We start from the raw sequence: 21,335 nt of genomic DNA on the forward strand, positions 1-21,335 counted from the left end.
CCGTTATTCAATTTGAATAGATGCTATTTTCACTGGAGACTTTATCAAGAAATTCTCTATATTTTTACTATTATAATTATGTAAATGTCTTGGATATATACTCTATATGTAATATAAAAATAGTTACTTACTGAATATTGGGAATTACTCTTCAAAACCACAAAAACAATTTATACAGTGATCGCACGACCGTTCAGTTCGGCGCTCGAGAATGTCAGCGCTTCGGGTTCGAAATTGAGAAACGACGCCAACCACTTGAAACTGCTGACTGTAGCACATTGTACCTATAACTGTCCGCCTTCATATCGTTATAAGTTCAAACGTAAATAGAACTTCCAACGAAATTAGGCTTAAAACCGACTGAGGTCGTCATGCTTCAATATGACTCACGGCATATGGCGCGAAACGCGAATTGACTTGGACACAGTAGCAGCTGAATCGAAACTTAATTCCGACTTAGAACAAATTCATATGTGGTCAAAAGGGAACTATTTAGTACTAAATCCTGGTAAGTCTCAATGTATGGTATTGGATTCTAAAAGGGTTGTTCCTATAATAGACTCACTCAATCCTTTAATAAAAATTAATAATCATACAGTTGAAAAGCTACAGAAGCTCGAAATTTGGGAGTTGTTTTTGACACCACACTGCACTTCGAGACTCACATCCTTAACGCTGCTCGTAATAGCTTATATCGCCTAAAGTTGAATTATAAAATAAGGCCCTATATTAGTGTACAGCTAAGAATACGTTTGTGCGAATCACTTGTGCTGTCAAAATTAAATTATGCTGACACGGTCTATGCACCTCGTCTCCTTAGTAGGACTAAAAAGATTATTCAGCGTGTTTAAAACGGTCGCACGTTACTCCTTACATTAATGAAGTAAATCTCTTGAAGATGGAAGCACGTAGAAAGCTACATCTTGCCACGTTACTTTTTGGGGTACTTATGCACGGAATTCCAGAATACCTGCGTAAGAAACTAATGTGGTTTGGTGATAAGTCAGCACGCATTACACGAAACTCTCACCTCTGTCTATCTACATCAACTGTGGCATTTATGCGAAGCTTTAAATTTGCAGCTACTAAGTGCTGGAACGATCTACCAACGCCGCTAAAATCGTCAACATATTAGAAACTTTTAAAACTAAATTAAAAACATATCTTCTTCTGCAACAAAAAAATACAAGTTAAAATTAATTCTTACTTAATCATTTTATGTTATTCTATCAGCACCTATCGTTTCAGCACTTATGCAGCCGCATATTATCTTGCACTTATTATTTTTTACAATGATTTTCTTAATAATTCTGTTATACCTTTTCTCATGTTATTTGTGTTATTTTATGTCCCGTCTAAGTTTTCTGATATTGTTAGTATTTTTTTTTAAATCTGCGTATTTTATATTATAATATACTGTAGTAGGTAAATACCTCATTGTCCGTAACTTCACTTGTTAAGGCTCCCTGAAAACCAGCGCTGCAGCTTGCTGCAGCATGATGTTGAGTGGAAGAACTATATTTGGTCACACGTGACAATGGCATAGTAACGTTTTTGGTGCGTACCTTTCACTTTCTTGTATTTTGAAGCTTTATTATATTATTGAAATTGATTTATTATTATACTTTCATAAAGTTAAGTGAAAATTCTAAAAATTATGGAAGAAAATTGTGTAAATTATAGTGCCGGAAAATCTAATAAGCACGTGGGTACTAAGTAAGTTAAGTTCTTATGATTTATTTTCTATTAACTATTTTTATAGTTTCAGTTATGATACTTAATGATTCGATAGTATAATTATTATAATGCTGTAATAAATAATAATCATGTAAGATCTACTTAAATGTAAAATAATTGTTATCTAATATTTCGCCAAATAGTCGTAAAAAATGTAAATAAAATAGAAATATATATATATTATTTAAGAATTTTTATTAATGCGTTTAGTTACCCTTACATTATGATGTCGATCTTTTTTAATTAATACGCTTTTTATTAGCTTCTACTCTATGTCTGTTTGTAACCGACTCCATTGGACTTGATTTTGTTTAGTACCTTCGTAGTTCAAAGACAATCGTTCTTGAGGAGTAAGCTCCAGTCGTGCGTCGGAGCTGACACACACACTTTTTTTTTACTTATTAGTGTATTATGTAAATTAGTTTAATTAGTTTTAAGGTTTATTGTAGTGTTCATTGTAGTGAAGTGACTCAATAAAAAAAAACTTTAAACTTTCTTTCTAAGCGTAACGTCTTCTGGGGGTTTCATACCCCATTCAAATTCAAATTGAACAAAATGGTAAGATGGTGTATATACTGAGTTGGTGATGAGTCTATGTTTGTATCTACGCTATTAAAATCACGTACCTACCTACTCTCTTTCTATACCTATTCCATTGTAGGTACCATACTAAGTTTCTTCTGGATTTGATTGGTTAAATAATTAAAAAGTCATTAATTTTTTTCAGTCACCTTTTACCATCTACTACCACATCTACTTCAAATGGAGTGAATTGTTCAACCGAAGTGTACCTATTATCCTCTCCAGTACCCAAACCTCAAACTTCATATAATCTATAAGCACCCTGGCCTAATTTAGCATATGAATAAAAGATGGTGTTCAGCGTTTTAAAGCCGATATCGACGAAAATTCATTTAAAGACACTAATTACTATTTATGTATTTAGAATCTGCATAAAATTTGCTTTATTATGTATATAAAAAAACATTAATTTCTTTATCAAGAAAAAATATTTCAAAATGTCTGAACACACAAATGTGAAAAATATATTTAAAAAGCAATATACGTATGTATAGCAAATTTCATACTTTTATGGATTTCTCATGGATGCCATTGTCAGATCTGGACCAAATTACAATGGGACTACACGGAAAGCACCAGCTTTCAAATAAAAAAGAATGATTAAAATCGGTTCACCCAGTCGAAAGCTTAGAGTAAAAAGCAAAAAAAAAACATACCGACGAATTGAGAACCTCCTCCTTTTTTGAAGTCGGTTAGTAAGAGTTCTGTGCAGGCCGCATACCAATACTACTAGAATCGAACTAGAATTTCTATTAAATCAAATCTAAACAAATCACACGGTGAAACTTTAGGGGTATATTAACTATACTTTGAACCAGTCATTCACTAATGACTATGTGAAGAATGAATTTGTATTATATTTTAATACAAATTTTGTGCAAAGTGCTATGTTTTCAAAAAAACTATGCATCCCACAACCCTTATCACCTGTTTTTCTGAACTCTCTTTGACCTAAAACATGAATAACGTTGATGTGACATAATATCAGTAAAATGCCTATTATTCATTGTCAGCTGTGAGGCTAATTATGTTCTCATTTTGCCATGAAGACGAAGTTATTTAGATGACATTGAATATCATTCTAAATTTGTATTTACTTTATTTATGTACCTAACACTGTTAAATGTTTAGAAAATGAAAAACGGCTTAACGTAGAAAGTTGCCAATACTTTTATTGTTTTTCGAAGTAATCTACGGTCCTCTCTACACATCGTCGCATTCGATGGAACCACTGAGATAAGCAGTGGGCCCATTCTTCCTTAGGGGTCTCTTCTATGGCATTTTCGTACGCTTTCACCGCATCTTCAGGGCTCGTAAAGCGAATACCTCGAATTTTATCATTACTTCTTGAAAATAAATAAAAGTCGCAGGGCGCCAGGTCAGGACTGTATGGCATTTTCTCGACACATGCCATAGTCAAATATTCAACAGTCCGTTTTGCGGAGTGCGCTGAAGAATTGTCGTGGTGAAGGAGCATGCTGTTTCGAGGGCGCTGCTATCTATATTTTTTTCAAAGACAACAGGCAAACAGCGATTGACATACCAGTCTGCAGTAACTATCCTTCCATTTTCTAGCACAACTGTCGCAAAATGACCATTCTGACCAAAGAATGAGGCAATCATCTTTTTTCCTTGACTTCTTCCTTTCTTTACCTTAGTTGGCCGATCCTCGAAAGGAAACACCCACTGAGCTGATTGTCTTTTGGTTTCGGGTTCATAGCAATATATCCAACTTTCATCACCTGTGACGATGTCAAATACAGCATTTGAGTCACTGCCGTTAAACTTATCAAACATTTAGCGACACCAGTCCATGCGAAGGTGTTTTTGGTCGTCGGTTAAAGTATGGGGAATCCATCTGGTACAAAGCTTCCTGACGCCTAAATGTTCGTGTAATATTTTTTGAACTTGACTCATACCAATATCTAGGCTTGCCCGTATCTGCTGATAGGTCACTCTCTTATCTTCCTCCATCATGCGTCGCACAGCACTGATGTTATCTTCAGTAGTCGCTCGTCCACGCTTAAACTCGTTAAACCAATTGGCAAGGGCACGAGATGGGGCTTCATTAAGAAATGCTAATAGCAGCCTATCATAGGTTTGTTGTTGAGTAAGCGCACAACAAAAGTCATAAACAAAAATAAATCATTGACCGAAAATTTTCTCGCGTTAGGTTCATTTTCACGTGTAACAAGCCAATTCACAAAAACAAATGACAAATGAATGCAATTTACTACATAAGTTTACCAAAGAGTTCTAAAATTCAAATTCAAAAAGTTTTCATTTGCAAAGTTTCTAACTGGCCAGTTCTAAACATTTTCAGTGTTACCCACGTATTACCCAATAAAGATAACTAATTGGTAACTCTAATCTAATTATCATACTATGTTATGTTATGCATTTAGGTTAAAAAGATCGGCCTGTCTGGGTAATTCTCATTGAATTGTGCTTTGAATCACGATATTTACTACTCTGTGATTGGATAATGTGAGAAAGACATTATCCAATCGCAATCCCGCAAACATCTCTAGTAAATGCCGACAACTCTAAAGGCATATTCACACTGCACCATTTTTTAATCAAGACTTTGTTGTTATATTGGAATAAAGTTCTTATTAACTATTTATTAATTATCTTTAATAGTTCGCGCACGTTAATTCAAATCTTATTTTGCTCCCAAATATACGATTGAATTTAGAAATGTATGTTGTAACTTGTATATTCTTCTCACGTGCTCTACTTTATTCTGGTTCTACTAGTGGTAGATTCAGAAATTTTATAGAAATATGTATAGTGGACGATTCAAAAACTTTATCAGTTTAGCTCATGGGCCACATTCTTCTAGCCACAATAGATAATAAAATAAAAATTTTTAGTATTTAGTTTATTTATTCATAAATTATCTTTAAATATATATTATTTCATATAACTGTTCTTCAACAGTTTTTCAGTCAATAGTGGTTAATCTAAGGCACGATTTTCCTTTGCAGTATTCCACCGTCTCTTACATATTTGTAATACTCCTCGTACACTTGATCCCAAAAACACATTCTCTTATATCGTTTCGATGAATTTCTTTGCATCACTTTCAGTTCATCATTTATAACAAGGTAATTCTGTTCTCTACCATATTCGGGCCATGTGGTATCACTGTTCAGATGCGCCGGTGTTGGATTCCTTTAACAAAAGTTATTAGGTATTTATGATATGTAAATTAATAATTATATACACATTGAATTTTTATCAACTAAATTTTTTTTATATCTACAATATAGTATAGTAACAGTAATTGGATTATAGATATTTAGGGAGCACATATGCAGGTGTCAATGCTTTATTTTGCAATAATAATTAAGGACGCGTTCTCAAAACAGAGCGGTATCGAATCGCACCACTACACTGACACTGCTCAAACACATACACGTACCTAAAGTAAATTGCGGGAATAAAATGAATTTGATACTTTAGCAAGTTTGAAGTTTTTCCACAGATAACTTTCATGTTTTTTAAATACCTATGTATTTTTAATAATTGGTTGATGTATTCGTTTAGTAGTTAAATATTAGAACTTTAGATGGCAATTCTCTTGCATAGCGTCGTGTGCAGTAAACGAAGTTTTTTTTAAATCCAAGATGGCCGCCGCGAAAAATTATGATTTCAACATTATGGATATCGTATCCGAGGTTCTCGAGGGTACAGCGATTGAATTTGAGATCATTTTTGAAATCCAAGATGGTCGCCACACAAAATTATGATTTCAACAATATGGATACTGAATCCGAGGTTCTCGAGGGTACAGAGAAAGATTTTGGTTTGATTTATAAAATCCATGATGGCCGCCGTACAAAATAATGATTTCAACATTATGGATATCGTATCTGAGGTTCTCGAGGGTGCAGATAACGAATTTGGGATACATTTTGAAATCCAAGATGGCCGCCGCGCAAAATTATGTTATCAACATTATGGATATCGTATTCGAGGTTCTCGAGGGTGCAGGAAACGAATTTGGGATACATTTCTAAATACAAGATGGCCACCGCGCAAAATTATGATTTCAACAATATGGATATCTTATTCGAGGTTCTCGAGGGTGCAGAGAACGAATTTGGGATCATTTTTGAAGTAAAACTTCTTTGCCCGCATGAGGGTAAAACTTTTACGGATGAAACGGAAAAAAGTGTCATGAAAATGAAGGACGTTTTTATCCAAGAAGAGGGAGGGAGAATGAGTCTGATTGAGATCGAGTGAGAAAGGGCGAATGTAGCTTAAAGTAGATGGTACCGCTATGAAGTAAAACAACTTCACTACTACCGTTGTATCATGCAGGTTTAGCGCGCGGCCACGAGTAAGTAGAACATCTAATAATTTCTAATATTGACAAAAGACAATTGGTTTAGAGAACAGATTAGGACAAGGTTTTCAAAAAGAAGTTTCACTTCTGAATTGTGTCAGTACGCACTTTGTGTACTTTGTACGCACGCCATTTTTTGTATTGTCTGATGCTTGGACACCTCTCCTAAAAAAAGATGATTAAAATACCGGACACTTACCTAGTGGACTATCGTTGGATAGGTCTTTGAAAGTAAGATTCAGGTTTGATACATGACATTTCCTTTGGTCTTTTGAAAATTATGCGGGATTAAGGAAGATATACGTTACATTTATGTAATAGCTTATACCTTATGATTACAATATCTTTTGAAATAACTCTTCTTGACATAATAAGGTGGTAATAATTGATAAGAGGGGACGAATTTTTTTTTGCATGTAGGGTATCATTAGATGGGTCTTTCAAAATGAAATTTTGAGGTTTTTTAATTAGATTGGTAACGGAATAATTTTTGTAAATATTGTCTTTTGAAAAGTCGAAACGTAAATATTTCTATTTTATGTGTTGTCTGTTGCTATGGACGTGCAACGTCGTCGCACGTCTTGCGGTATAATAGGTTAGTATGGTTGCAACTCTCAGCTTATTTAGGGAATGAAGAATTAATTTAGCATGTGGGATATTGTTAGACAGGCCTTTTAAAATAAAATTTAAGTTTCTGAATGAATTCTAATTTTGACGCTGTAAATGACAACCATGAATAAAAGTTTGTAGATTTCATAGGCGCCATCATGGATTTCGATTTTGACCCGAAATTCGTTATTGTTGACCCCAAAAACCATGAAAATGACACCCATGATGAGAAGTTGGTGAATTTCATAGCCGCCATCTTGAAATTCGATTTTGACCCGACATTCGTTATTGTTGACCCTGAAAACCATGAAAATGACACCCATGAAGAGAAGTTGGTAAATATCATTGGAGCCATCTTGGATTTCGATTTTGACCCGATATTCGTTATTGTTGACTCCGAAAGCCATGAAATGACACCCATGATGAGAAGTTGGTGAATTACATAGGCGCCATCTTGAAATTCGATTTTGACCCGACATTCGTTATTGTTGACCCCGAAAACCATGAAAATGACACCCATGAAGAGAAGTTGGTAAATATCATAGGCGCCATCTTGAATTTCGATTTTGACCCGATATTCGTTATTGTTGACCCCGAAAACCAGGAAAATGACAATCATAAAGAGAAGTTGGTAAATGTCATAGGCGCCATCTTGGATTTCGATTTTGACCCGATATTCGTTATTGTTGACCCCGAAAACCACGAAAATGACACCCATAAAGAGAAGTTGGTAAATGTCATAGGCGCCATCTCGGATTTCGATTTTGAACCAATATTCGTTATTGTTGACCCCGAAAACCATGAAAATGACACCCATGAAGAGATGTTGGTACGATTCATAGGTGCCATTTTGGATTTCGATTTTGACCCGATATTCGTTATTGTTGACCCCGAAATCTATGAAAATGACACCCATGAAGAAAAGTTGCCAATTTTATAAGCCCCATCTTGGATTTCGATTTAATATGACCTCATATTTAGAGATGAACTTATAAATCACTAATTCTTCAAAAAAGTACAGAAATATAATTTTTAGAAAATCTGATTGCGTACAAAATATGTAAAGTATCAAAGACAGTATTGTAGAGCACTAAAAAATATTCATGTTCGTACAGTGATCTTTCCGAGCACGAGCTGCTGCTTACAACCGACACAGTGTCTACCCACGACGGCGGCCGAGCGCGGACTGACGTTGTTCCTTGTTTCGATAGATCTTTCTATGCAATGCGTACGGAGTGACAAAATAAAATAACCCTTAAAACGACACATTAAAGCTCATACTTATTAGAAAAATATATGAATTTTAGACGATTCATTTTTAATTTTTTCTGAGTACATTTATAACATATTCATTAATTTATTTCCAGTGTTTTTAAAAATATTCTATATGCTTTCCTTACGTATTTTTCAAGAGACAAAATTGTGTATGTAGTAGCAGAAAAATGATACTGAATGGAGCCCCATTTCGTCAATTTTGTGTGAAGAGCTAACGGATAATCGATTTACGACATAAAATATAATTGGAGATAAAGAAGTAATCTATTTGTGGAAATTTTTAGTTTTGTTAGATTTAGTTTCATTACATCAAAAAATTCTACCGAAAAATATCTTATTTTTGTCGGATTCGCAAACGCGTCCTTAAAGTACGATAATGGGACTGGACAAAACGCGTGGTCGTAGAACGCCAGAAGTGAACATGATGTGGGTGAATAACATCGCAATACATATATGAAAACCTTGTTTATGTAAAAAAAATATAGAAATTCGTTTAAAAAAATTAGTGACACTCATAATGTCAATACTAGAAATAGGGACAGGCTTGCTGTTCATGTAAGTCGACTTCAAAAAGTCACAAATTAATTCAGAAGTCTATGTATACGTTTTTATAATAAGGTCCCTATTGACATTCCGAACTTACCTTTAAATGAATATAAATCAGTGCTAAAGAAAAAGTTGCATACATTTTCGCATTTTCGGTCATCATGATAATCACTTCGAACAGTAGACGCAATCGGTAAAACATCAATCGAACTTCAAATATCACCCAAGAGTACCTACACGTGCACGCAGTTTATTAAAATCCAACATTTTGATTTCTTCCTCATTCGCCTCGCAAAGTTGGGTCTTACACAAAAAATTCTTTTTGCGAACTAGATTTTGTTCCTATTTCGTCTCGAAATAAGAATAATTCAGCATATGTTTATTCACTTTATGTTCTTTATTTGCCGCTGGTAGTAATTTATGTGTTTTCAACATGTTTTGTATGGACAGCGTACAAAATATTTTAATTAATCTTATATTTGACAAAACTAGAAATCATTTAATGGCAACAGGAACCATTTTAACCGTTAAATGCATACAATATAATACTTTTATGTACGTTTAAAATAACTAAATATACTAATCAATTGGTATTAAAACCCAATATCTTTAAAAAATGTGTACAATGTGTGCCCGCTACATTTATTTTTTTACTTGTATAGCGGTCTGTATTAGGATGATAATTTTAAATAGTTGATAGAATAGTTCATAGAACTGTCTGTAATTCGAATTGTGATTTTTTAATAAATATTCTTAATTTTATCATGATTATACAATTATATTTATGCTTAGAATCCTAACTTTTATCTACCGCTTTCTCCACCTTCATCTTAATGCATGGACTTCGGAATCAATTTATTGTTCTACTTTTGAGGCAACCTGAGAAACCTGTGTCGCAATGTGCAGGAACATATCCTGTAATAGGTTTATAAACTCTTTTCATGTCATCGTTTGGTTTGGGTAAGATATTGCTCTTATATATATTTAGAATATTGATGTAATTCTCATTTTTTTTCTGGTTGTACTAAAATAACATTTTATGAAGTAACCCAAAACAGGAATATAGATAAAAGTGGGACGAAACAGGAATGTGAGACGAAAGCTCAAGGCGAAACAGGAACAAATCAACATTTTTCCTTATTTTGGCTGTTTCATAAGCTTGATGTTATTAATTTCACGAATTTGATCCGTATGGGCAACCCTATCAAGAAGTTTAAAAATTCAGGTGTTTTTTTTTTCAAAAGGAATGGGTTCGGTTCTTGGCTTCATATAATAAGGAAAATAGACTTTTAAAAAATCTAGCAGTCTCGGTTTCTGTCAAATACCAGCCCGAGACTTCTTTGACTACTTTTTTCTATTTTTCATAGTTCCACATTGGGCCATAAATTCACCTATAATTTCGGTTCAATAAAAATAGTTAGCATTTCTTACCCGTACTTAATAAAGTTGGTGATTAAATCGAGCATGGTATTGAGCGTTCGACGGTTTCTTTGATCTAATGAGTCAATAAAAGGTTTAGTTAAAGCAGTTAAATATAGATATCCAATTTCATCTCCGTGTCCAGCACCAGGTTTTGGATTATTGTAATAACGCTTCGCCCAGTTCAATGCTCCATCGAAAGCAAACTCGTAAAAATATAATTCTCTGCTGTCACTTCTTTGCTTATGTATTCTTGTCCAGAGATCCACATCATAGACATAATTAATATCCGATATATACTCAATTATACGATCATAATTTGAATATGTAATTTGTGTATCATTTTTTAAATAAAATTTGAATATTAGGTCTCCCAGGTCTATTGACTCTGTCGAATTTATAGGATACTCGATATCAGAAGGTATTAAGATTTGTTTATTTTTGTGAATTTGTTGTAGTTCTTCAAATCTCGAAAATAGTTGAGGATACATGTAAAGACCTTCATTACTGGCAATGCCTGCCAAAACTCGTACGTTCTGTGGAGGCCCCTCTTTCATTATAACTTTTGGATGTTTTGTAAGAACTGCGTGTGGCGACATTATTTCAATATTGGGCACAAATAGAGAAAATGTTCTTAAGACATTGTCATTGGCTTCTATCAATCGATCATCAGCATTCAAAATCTTAAATGGATCAACTGCTGTTAAGCTATTCAAAAATGTACTTGTGTCTGTGTTATTAATCTGAATACCCAGCTCATTCGATAGTTCATAAGCTATTTCTGTAGGGTATCTAGACAAAGATCTATGATTAAATGCACTTCCGCTGATGATAATCAGTTGTTGAAAGAGGTTTGAGGTGTTGTTTGATAACATCAAAAAATGTATCATAACTGCACCAGAACTGTTTCCAATCAGCGTTACTTTGTTTTTGCTTCCATTAAACTTGCTTAAGTTTTTTCGTATCCATTTTAATGAAAGTATTACATCCTTTAATGCTGCATTTCCTGTTGCTTTTTCAGTATTCAGTGATAGAAATCCAAGTGCACCTAGTCTGAAAACACATTCATGAATGTGTTATAAAACCTGACGACCCTACAAATAAACCTGGAATAAAGTTATACCTGAGAATAAACCAATAAGTTAAATAGATGTTTTGCTCATGATTGGTTTATTCGGACGTATAATGTTTCCCGCGTTTATTTACAAACCAGCTTGACATTTGGAAAACTCCAGAATTATCATTTTGTTGACAGTGTTGTCAGTGATATACATTTTGCATGTTCGTGGTTTATTCTCGGTTATAACTTTATATAAAGTTTATTTGTAAGGCCGGTCTCTAAGCTGAATGTATAAAGTATTCGAATTTACCTGAAGTTTATTGAGATGTATACAACTGATTTCTGTAATAGTAATTCGGGGCCGTATATCTCTTGGCTGTCTCCAGAAAGATAAGTGAAACCGCCGCCATGAATGTTGACGACCACTGGCAGTAATTCGATAGAATTGTTTGTAAGCGGGACAAATATGTTCAGCACTAAACAATTTTCACTCATCTGGTTTCTTCTATACACGTGATCAACTTGAGGACAAACCGGACCATACTCCGTTGCATTGTAAATACCAGACCAACGCTTTTTGGGCACTGAAGGCTGTAGCATAATATAGTCACGTTATAAAGGATATACGTAAACTATAAATTCTGGTGGATTTCTTTTTGAAAGTCCAGGACTAATAGTAATGAGCGTATGGGCACATGATGGGAAGTGATCACCAACGCCCATACTTTGTTGCCACGACAGAGGGATCACAGGAGCGTTGCTGGCATTTTAAGTAAGCGCTTTTTTTAATGACTAAATGAGTAAAACATGAAAATTACTTTAGTATGAAACGTGCCAGGATTTTTGACATAAGTTTGAAATACTAATTATAATTGGGCGACGAAGTATAATCCGACTAAGTTTCAAAGTGAACGGTTGCTTAAGTTGCGTAGTGGATTTCACCTATCTCCTTTTTTTACAAAATTATAGTCGTCATAATATATCAATCTATCAATCACTGCACGTTTCACATAATCGTTTTTATCTTAGAGAGTTTCGCTAGGTAGGCACCGTCGTCCGTCGTACCATCCTAGTAGCACCTTGTTAGGAAATTCTTTCCGAAGTATGAAGTACGTGGTGGAAAGTTTCTTAAAACCTGTGGTATGTGGAAGAACGCCTCACATCCAAACACCGAGGAAGCTTATTAAGTTAGTGGCATGTGATACAAAGGGACTTGATACTAACCAATACCAGACAGTGCTAGGCTGCTACTATACTCCGGTCTTAGCACAAGACGATATAGAACTACATTTATAAACTCGTGCATCTAACAACAACAAATTTCACGAGACGGAGGGTCGAAAATCGCTACATTTCCATCACGTAATTTATGAATAAGCAAACAAAAGATTCCCGCTAGAACTCTTTCGCGTATCATCATAGAAATCCTGAAACTGGGTGGTTTTGTGTTTTATGTCGATATACAGGACATGCGCTAATTCGATCCCTACAGTTACATAGATGTCTTGATCAAAATGCTTACTGTCCCGATTAAGCAGGATGACAAATATACGCTCATAGATATAAACAGCTTCACAAGTGGTCGGAAAAGAGAAAACGTGGCCATTTACTGCGTTAGTTATGGTTTTATGGGGTTGTCTTATATGGAGTCACAAAATCTTCATTTTTGTGAAAAAGGAGTGAAGAAATAAGCCAACATGTATCAAGAGACCCTAGAAACCCTTCGATAAACGGTTTTTAAAAATGTACCTTGGACTTTCCCTCAAGTTTCTGCACCTTCAAAAGACACGAAATACTCATACTTGGCTGGAAGTCAACGTTTCGCACTCTATAAGACCTAAAATTTGGCTCTCGTCTAGCCCAGATCATAAACCCTTATGTGGAGTTTAAGAAGACATGGCCTGTTCTAAACGACACGTCGCTTAAGAATCTCTAAAAACAACGACTAATATATTTTCTATGGAAACAGTGCGTAAATCCATAGATTGTGGCTAAACAAATTAAAGGCCATTGATAAATAAATACAAACGTAAGATTACATTACGTCACAAATAAATATTTAATTTCATTTTATTAATAACATAATTTATGGCCACACTATAGGGCATACAGATTTAAGCCTCAATAGGTAACACATTAAATTTGAAACCAAAATTTATGAACGATGCGTGACTCGAACCCGCGACCTCTTAGGTTCCGTCCGAGCGCTCTTTCACTGAGCCAACCGTTTGAAAGAGCGACATCTCAAGCTAATTTTCTAATATGGAATATTGGGGTTGAGAAGGTAATCAACTGTAAAGTAGTTCCCGTAGATTGAGTAACTACCTGAGATTTAAACAAGACATACCAAGATTTATGAACGATACGTCACTCGAACTCAAAAATAACAAATCCTCAATAGGTGAAATTGCGGGGCACATAATTCTATATAGTATATTTCACATATTATTTGTTCATACAATACTTCCAAAACTCAAAAGGTTTGTTGACAGCTACCATAATCAACATACAACCTGTGTATTATTGCGTTATCTGGGCTCCTTGAGTATGGAAATCGTATTTATCGTTTGCAAGTTAGTAACTAACAAAACAACTCACTTGAAACCTTAGAAATCCTGTTGGACTTTCAGCGTAAGGTATTCCCTTGTAAGAGTAATATTTTATGCTTTTGTATTGATCCAGTCTGCCTCTAACCAGTCCACTACTTGTCTCGACTATGTTATACTCTACTTTAGCATAACTTGAAACTATTACTGTCATTAAATATGAAATGAGTAGATTTATGAATCCTGCCATTTCATGACAATTCTCGCACTGATCTAAGCGATGTACCTACACTTTAATATATTTATTAAAATCTAGTAACAACATAACAATAATAGAAACAACAGTTTCTAGAATAAAGATTGGCTTCGCCGTTGGTCAGATTTATTTGTATTTTAGCACGTTTTGTTTAAACTACACAATACTTGTGTCATAATATGTCACTTTCTTCAAACTAATGGGTCCAAAGTTTCAATTATCGGTATTATTTAAATATAAACTGTTATTCATGAATGTATGTTGATGTCTATTAAGTCGTTTAACTTTAATGTATTCGCGATACGAACCTGTTTACTATGAATAAATATGTAAATAATTAATGTTAATATTATTAAATGGGTGTAATACTAAAACTTTGCACACACTATCACAATTTGAAAATGATAGTATGGAATCCGGCTGCAAGATGAGTACGTTCGTTTAATAATTGTAAAAAGTATGCGAATGAAGCAACTGTTTCAATTCCGAATCAGAAGCATTTAAATTTTATTACAAACATAATACAATTTTCTTTAAAAAACTAACAAAACTAAGTGATGGTAAATAATATAAGTAAAGAGTAAATAAATTCTCGTACAATATTGGCCTGAATTGAATGGTTTAAATGGCTCTGTAACTGTAAGAGTTAGAGGTATTTTGGCGATTTTTTTTGCACTGTCAATTAATTCTAGAAATTTAAGAAAAAGAAATTATTTACTTCTCATATTCTGCAGATATAAAATTATTTTTGGTAAAAATATACTTATATATAATTATAACTTTATTTATTCTGTCAAAAAGTGGTTTCAACAACGCGTAAATTTGACGATTTCTTGGAATAGCGGCCTTATGGTATCATTATAAATGCGACAATCTATTTTTGCCAAGGTGCCAATCTAAATTTGCCCGCGAGTATTTTTGATTAAAATAATTTGAACTTGACTTTTTTCTAAAAATTTCATTCACTTGTTATGAAAATAAATTAATATCCACTGCATAGCGATTTATGTAAATAACTCAGGAAGGTATGGTTGCACTCGGCCTGAACCAATGCTATTATAATAATTATACATTAAAAAATAATTTTGAATAGGTACTTACAGGATGACCTTTACATTTCAGATCAAACCGTCCTCAGAAACTCTTGTGCAGGTGTTTTGTGACACAAATACATCTTAGGTTTTTTTAGTTGAGTGTGGTAGCATCAACTACACTATTACAATTATTTATAAATTTCAGACCGAATAATAGTGAATATGTAACTCTAGGAACAGCGATGTGATGCAAGTTCTCTAAAATGTTATGTGTGAGTCGAGTTTGGGGTATTTCCATCATCATTGAAATTACCCCAAGATTACTAAGATACTCCAAATTAATGACTTATGTTTTGAATTATGACTTATCAATAGGATTCCGACGTGAGGTTGTCCCTTTCGGGTGTAGCTATTCGCATTGCAAAATCCAGTTTATATACAACATATTATTATTAGGTTACATGTTCTTTTTATATCTCTCACACAAATATTATCTATTATATGTATTATGGAATAACTAAGTCCATTCCCTGCAACCGAAGATTAACACTTAACAGCTAAGGAAGGTGTCAGAAGGAGAATGAAAATAAAATTAATTTAAATGAGGATGATTTTTTTTAATTTACAATATTATTATTACTTAATTAGTAAGTATTGGTTAATTTTTTTTAAAATTATGTATAGGAGTCATAGGTATTTCTAGAGATGCCTTGAATATAATATTTTTACCTAACAAGGAATATTAAGTCTTGGATCAAGCACCAAATATCTGGCGGTCGGCAAAGTAGGTAACAAAAACTGAGTGACATTTGCACCCAATCACTGAATAAGTTTTCATTTAATACAACTGCAACAGATAATTTACCATAACATGCAGTTATTTGTCATTAAAATAAATACATTACTAGGTAATAGGTATGTGCGCTTTTTCATATTGATTTGTTATCCGAATATTTCTTAGGTAGGTGTTATCCGAATGTAATTTATTAGCCGAATATTCGTGGCATATCTAGATATAATCAAAACTACAATCTCAATTCGTTCTTATCATATTATAGGTACTAACTTAATGTTTACTGAACGTTTATCAATATCAATTAAAATATTATATTAATTAAATTTACTAACATCGTAAATCATTGGTGAGCTAGGGGCAATTGCATTCTGCTTTTGTTATTTTTTTTAATATCGACATGATAATGCAGCTTCGTTTGTTTTCTTTAATGCCCGTAGCACATCGCACATTGTAATATCACGCGGGTAGAGGGTATCTGACATCTGACATTCTGCTAATGGCATGCTGCTGTGTTGGACGTTTTGACAAATTTCAAATATGACGTGTTTACATTATACTAATTGACTATAAAACAGAAGAAATTTCGTTTCAGTATCACCAACTTATCTGTGAACTGAAGGGTGTCGCCATCGTCGTTTCAGTGTTGCTAATTAATTTCAATGTGCACAAAAGTCGGGGGATATTAAATGCTTAAAATTGAGAAGTATCGCAATAAAACACACGGAACACTCGAGAGTAGTAGACACTGACAGTCGAATGATATTTCAAAATGGCGACCGTAGTTCCTATTTTTGCCACTTCACAGATAAGTTGGTATTACTTTATGTAGATTTTAAAAGCTTTATGAGCAGACATACGACAAAACGTGTAACATAACATAACGATAGTTTAGTATTGGTACAGTCAATAACTATTAAACTTAAATAAGTATAATTCATGCCCAATCAGATTAGGATGTCTTTTACCAAAGTTATGCACCGCAAATCAAGTTTTGCATCGAGAGCAAAGACTCAAGGGACGGTTAGTCGTATTCCCAAGATGCTGTTATGTTCTTTTAAATTTTGAATTTGATATAACTGCGAGAAGGACGGGCCCTAATCGATCGCCTCAAGTGTAATTGACGCTTAAATGAGGGTTTCTGGTGCGTCATATTACCTTTATAATAATATCTACATATTATAACGATACGAATAAAATATCTTAGTAAAATCACACTAGAAGCTACAGCAAATAGACTTAATTAAATATAGTTATACAATTCATTATTAATTTAATTATAAAGGCAAACTTAAGTACTGAATATTACTTCAAAAGGTACCCATCTAACACTGAACTCCATTTTAAATAATACTTAGACGCAGATGAAGCCAGACATAAAGGTACGTACAGACTGGTGTAACGTAACATGAAATGTATCATTCTACCTTTAAAGCATTGCATGTTCGCTACAAACGTGGACGCATAGCGCGCTCTTACCGCGTATTCACTACGAACCTCCCGCGTAAGTCTGTTTCCGCCATTCTGCCGCAAACACCTTTGACTCTTTCCTTTCTTTTTCCACCTTTTTCCCGCGACAGTATGAAGAGAGAAGACTAACAATTTTGTTGTTGCTTTTAATTCCGTCATTGCCATCAACTATGCGATTTTAAACCACGTATTTTGCTTAAGATTTTTTAAATTGTTTTTTTTTTTTTTTTTTTTTTGCGGGATCCAAAAACTTTTACGTACTCTGTACGCATCTATCAAGCAGAGTGCCTTTTCCTCACTCCACCGATTGATTGCCGAAACGACCGCCCATGCTATTTTCGTTCTAAAAACCGACATAATATGGTCGGACACGGTTGCGGGTCACTCCGTGTAACCACAGTCCAAACTGCGGCTTGTAATGCTCGTCGTGCGCGTGAAATGCTCATTTTACGCGCACAAGACGCTCAAACTATGAAAAATTATTTCAAAGTGATAAATTTCATGATACATTGCAGCAATGTGTACGGCGAATTCTTTCATTACATTATACATTTCACCAATCTGTACGCACCTTTATATTGTGTTTTCAAATTGTATAGATACCTACTTAACTATTTACAGGGTAGGTAATTATGTATGAGACATGTAATTTCTGCCGTTAAAAAGGTTAAGATTACATTAAAGAAATAGATAAAGCATTTGCAATATTAAATACAATTACCTAGTTGACTTGAATTAAATATTACCTAATACTAATCGGTAGGAATACATAATAATAGAAGATATAAGATAGGTAAGAGAATTGGAGAAAGATAGATACATGAATCTGCTTATAAGGTTATAAATAATACATTTTTTATATTAATATTTACTAAAGGGTTCTATTCTAAAAATAAATGCATATTTAACAATAATTAAATATATTATACCAGTCGATTTGAGGGTTTATAGTTTCTCAATTCTCAGGACAAATTGTAAATAAAACCACTCAAAATAGAATCCAACCAAATGTTGCCAATGAGACCTATTTCTTCTTTAAACATTACGAATAACACACAAATACTTGATAACCTAAATCACTATCCAAAAATACTGGACATGAAATTATTGATTGAATTTGTAAAGGTCGAGAAGAGGCCGGGCGAGGGCGGCGTGACGGGCGCGGGGCGGGGGGGAAGACCCACAGGTCGGTAATACGGACCGCCGTCTATACGCTGCAATCAAATCACATCAAATTGTGTTAATTATTTATATTATTTAATACTCAATGTCAAGCAAGTGTTAACATTGTTGCGCGTAAAATGGGGCTTTTCTGGCGCCGTGTTAAATTATCTTCATAATTTAATGTTCTCTAAGTACTTAATTATAATAAAGCCATATATTTCTTAATAAGAATGAATCTTTAGATTATTATCACCACATGCTTAGATATACTTGAAAGACTTAACGTTGTATGCAATAGAGTCAAATGATTTTTATGAATACCTACGTTCATCATCTAACAAGTACATATAAAGTTGATATATGTAGCATAGATCCGGAAGTATTTTACAGAAAAATCTATAGATAACATTACAACTCGAAGAATATAACTGTTGATATTATAGAAAAAGATTAAACGCCAATGATACTGAGAGCTAAATAACTAAGAGAATTTTATTACATAAAAAATAGTCAACCTTTAAAACTTTCAACGCCGCCATTTTGGCGCACTTGTTGAGCACGTATGTAAAGTTCATAAGTCATAACAATAAACAAATAAGCAGTATCTAAATGCTTGAAAATTGTTTATGTAACCTTAGTATGTTAAATTTTTATATTAAGGATTGGTCTCCGCTGCTTTCCAAATAGATACCGCACTACCTAAGGACAATGGCTGATCCCAGTGTCTTTCTCAATTATTATAGTATTATTTTTACAATGCATTAACAGAACATGTGGCACGTCAACGTCACACGTTGCTCGAGACTGGCTCGAGTACGACCACTTGGGCGTAGTATTAGTTGCCGCACTTTAGTATATAGTTGGAGCGCAGCGGAGACCAATCCTTAATATAAGGTAGTTTTTAAATGTCTTTAGCTTTAAGACGTTGACCACAATGTTTTATTTACATAATATAATATTAAACCAGCACCATTCATGCTTAGTATTTAAAAAATATAATTCCATTTCTACAAATACTAACGAAATAAGTACTTAAAAAATATATAGGTATAATAAGTATTAATTGTACTTACGTGTGTTCAGAAGAATTATATTTTTCGGTTTAAAGCATGGGCTAGTAAAAAAAATAAGGACTCCGTGTCATCTTACATAACAGTGTACCACCAAAACAAGTCGATTAACGTGTAAATACATAACCCCACGCACACACTTACTCTACTTACTACAGGCCGATAGGCGGCCATTATGAGAATTGTCATCGTCTGTGACAGATCAGTTTGCGTCTCAATAAAATATTTTAAAAATGCCGTCGTGCGTTGTGAAAAAGTGTCAAAACGATAACTACAAGTATTTGTGTGTGAATATAATGATTATTTAAAGCAGAAAAAAATGTGTAACTAGTATCCCCCGTAACCGCACACACACTAGCATAACAGTGCTTCGCTTGCTAATATCACGGCGCGGAGTCCTTCTTTTTTCACTCTTACGTGGTTTAAAGTTAGTAATTGAAATATGTAACTACATCAATTTTTATTAATAATTTTGTACTTACAAAGTTACAAACCTAATTTCGAAGAGCAGTAGTAGAATAACAATGGATACAATTTGCTAAGAAAATTATCAATCGCAGATTTTTACCATAATTAGTTATAATTATTATTAATACCTATTGTTTTACATCAAAGAATCTGTAAATACTACGTAATAAGACTGCCTGAGTAAAAATTGAAATTTATTTTAGTATGAAACGTGCAGTCATTTGAGTTAAGTTTGAAATAGTAGTAATTACAGTATAGCGATCGGCTACATAGTATAATCCGGCTAAGTTTGAAAGCGAACAGTTGCTTAGAACGTAATGGATTTCGGCTATCACCATTTTTACAAGATTTTAGCTGTCATCTGTCAATGACTGGATGTTTCATACAGTCGAGCGAATTGCTTTTTTCTTAGAGAGTTTCGCTAGGCTGTTTTACATGTATCTGTCTGGTGTCTAATCTGCGAGTGTGTGTGTGTGTATCTATCCGTATTCTAATGGTTATTATAACATGCGAGGATATTTCTCACATTATAATATGGATACTCAACTATTCACACGATAAATTGTTTTTTTTTTCGATACATAGCTTGACATGGCATAAAATTGGAATGTCGTAATAAATAATACAGATTGCTAGCTAATTCTTATGCTTTTAATGAGCAAACAATCTCTCTTGTAGAAGCATATAAGATATATATATATTTAGCTACCTAATTATATTTTCAGAATACTAATAATGTTTATGTACCTAATAATGTTTTCAATTATTTAACTACTACTCATATTGTGCATATTGTGCATTATAATAGTCAGACATACACACTCTTGAACTATGGAATAACAGAACGATACACGGGGAGTACTAATATCCTAAACACAGGGAAACTTAGTTAGTAGTTAGAGCTCAGCCATGTACTAGTAGATTGTTATCATACCGTACCGTTTAAAAAACC

General features: G+C 33.8%; 2 protein-coding genes across 3 annotated transcripts in view; both read right to left on the reverse strand.

The window, feature by feature from the left end:
• Window positions 1–5,188: 5,188 nt before the first annotated feature.
• Window positions 5,189–14,562, reverse strand: LOC126975965 (juvenile hormone esterase-like). Its single transcript, XM_050824096.1, has 4 exons — window positions 14,181–14,562; window positions 11,893–12,173; window positions 10,535–11,575; window positions 5,189–5,496 (listed from the first exon to the last, which is right to left on the reverse strand). The coding sequence occupies exons 1-4, from the start codon at window positions 14,376–14,378 to the stop codon at window positions 5,286–5,288; spliced, it is 1,731 nt and encodes a 576-aa protein (XP_050680053.1). The 5' UTR covers window positions 14,379–14,562; the 3' UTR covers window positions 5,189–5,285.
• Window positions 14,563–16,020: 1,458 nt separating this feature from the next.
• LOC126975966 (carboxypeptidase M-like) overlaps window positions 16,021–21,335 on the reverse strand; it is a 41,244-nt gene continuing 35,929 nt past the window's right edge. For both annotated transcript variants that reach the window (XM_050824099.1, XM_050824097.1), the window contains exon 11: window positions 16,021–18,895. In XM_050824099.1, the coding sequence (XP_050680056.1) occupies window positions 18,761–18,895 (135 nt within the window). In that variant the 3' untranslated portion in view covers window positions 16,021–18,760. The remainder of the gene's footprint in view (window positions 18,896–21,335) is intronic.

The sequence above is a fragment of the Leptidea sinapis genome, chromosome 38, assembly GCF_905404315.1.
Source record: "Leptidea sinapis chromosome 38, ilLepSina1.1, whole genome shotgun sequence".
Taxonomy (NCBI): domain Eukaryota; kingdom Metazoa; phylum Arthropoda; class Insecta; order Lepidoptera; family Pieridae; genus Leptidea; species Leptidea sinapis.

Bases quoted from the DNA above. Each gene is read 5' to 3' on its own strand.
- LOC126975965 (XM_050824096.1), bottom strand. From the start codon at position 14,378: ATGGCAGGATTCATAAATCTACTCATTTCATATTTAATGACAGTAATA. The intron at 12,174-14,180 runs GTGAGTTGTTTT...ATTATGCTACAG, and splicing joins CAGGATTTCTAAGGTTTCAA to CCTTCAGTGCCCAAAAAGCG. The intron at 11,576-11,892 runs GTAAATTCGAAT...ATGTGTTTTCAG, and splicing joins TACATCTCAATAAACTTCAG to ACTAGGTGCACTTGGATTTC.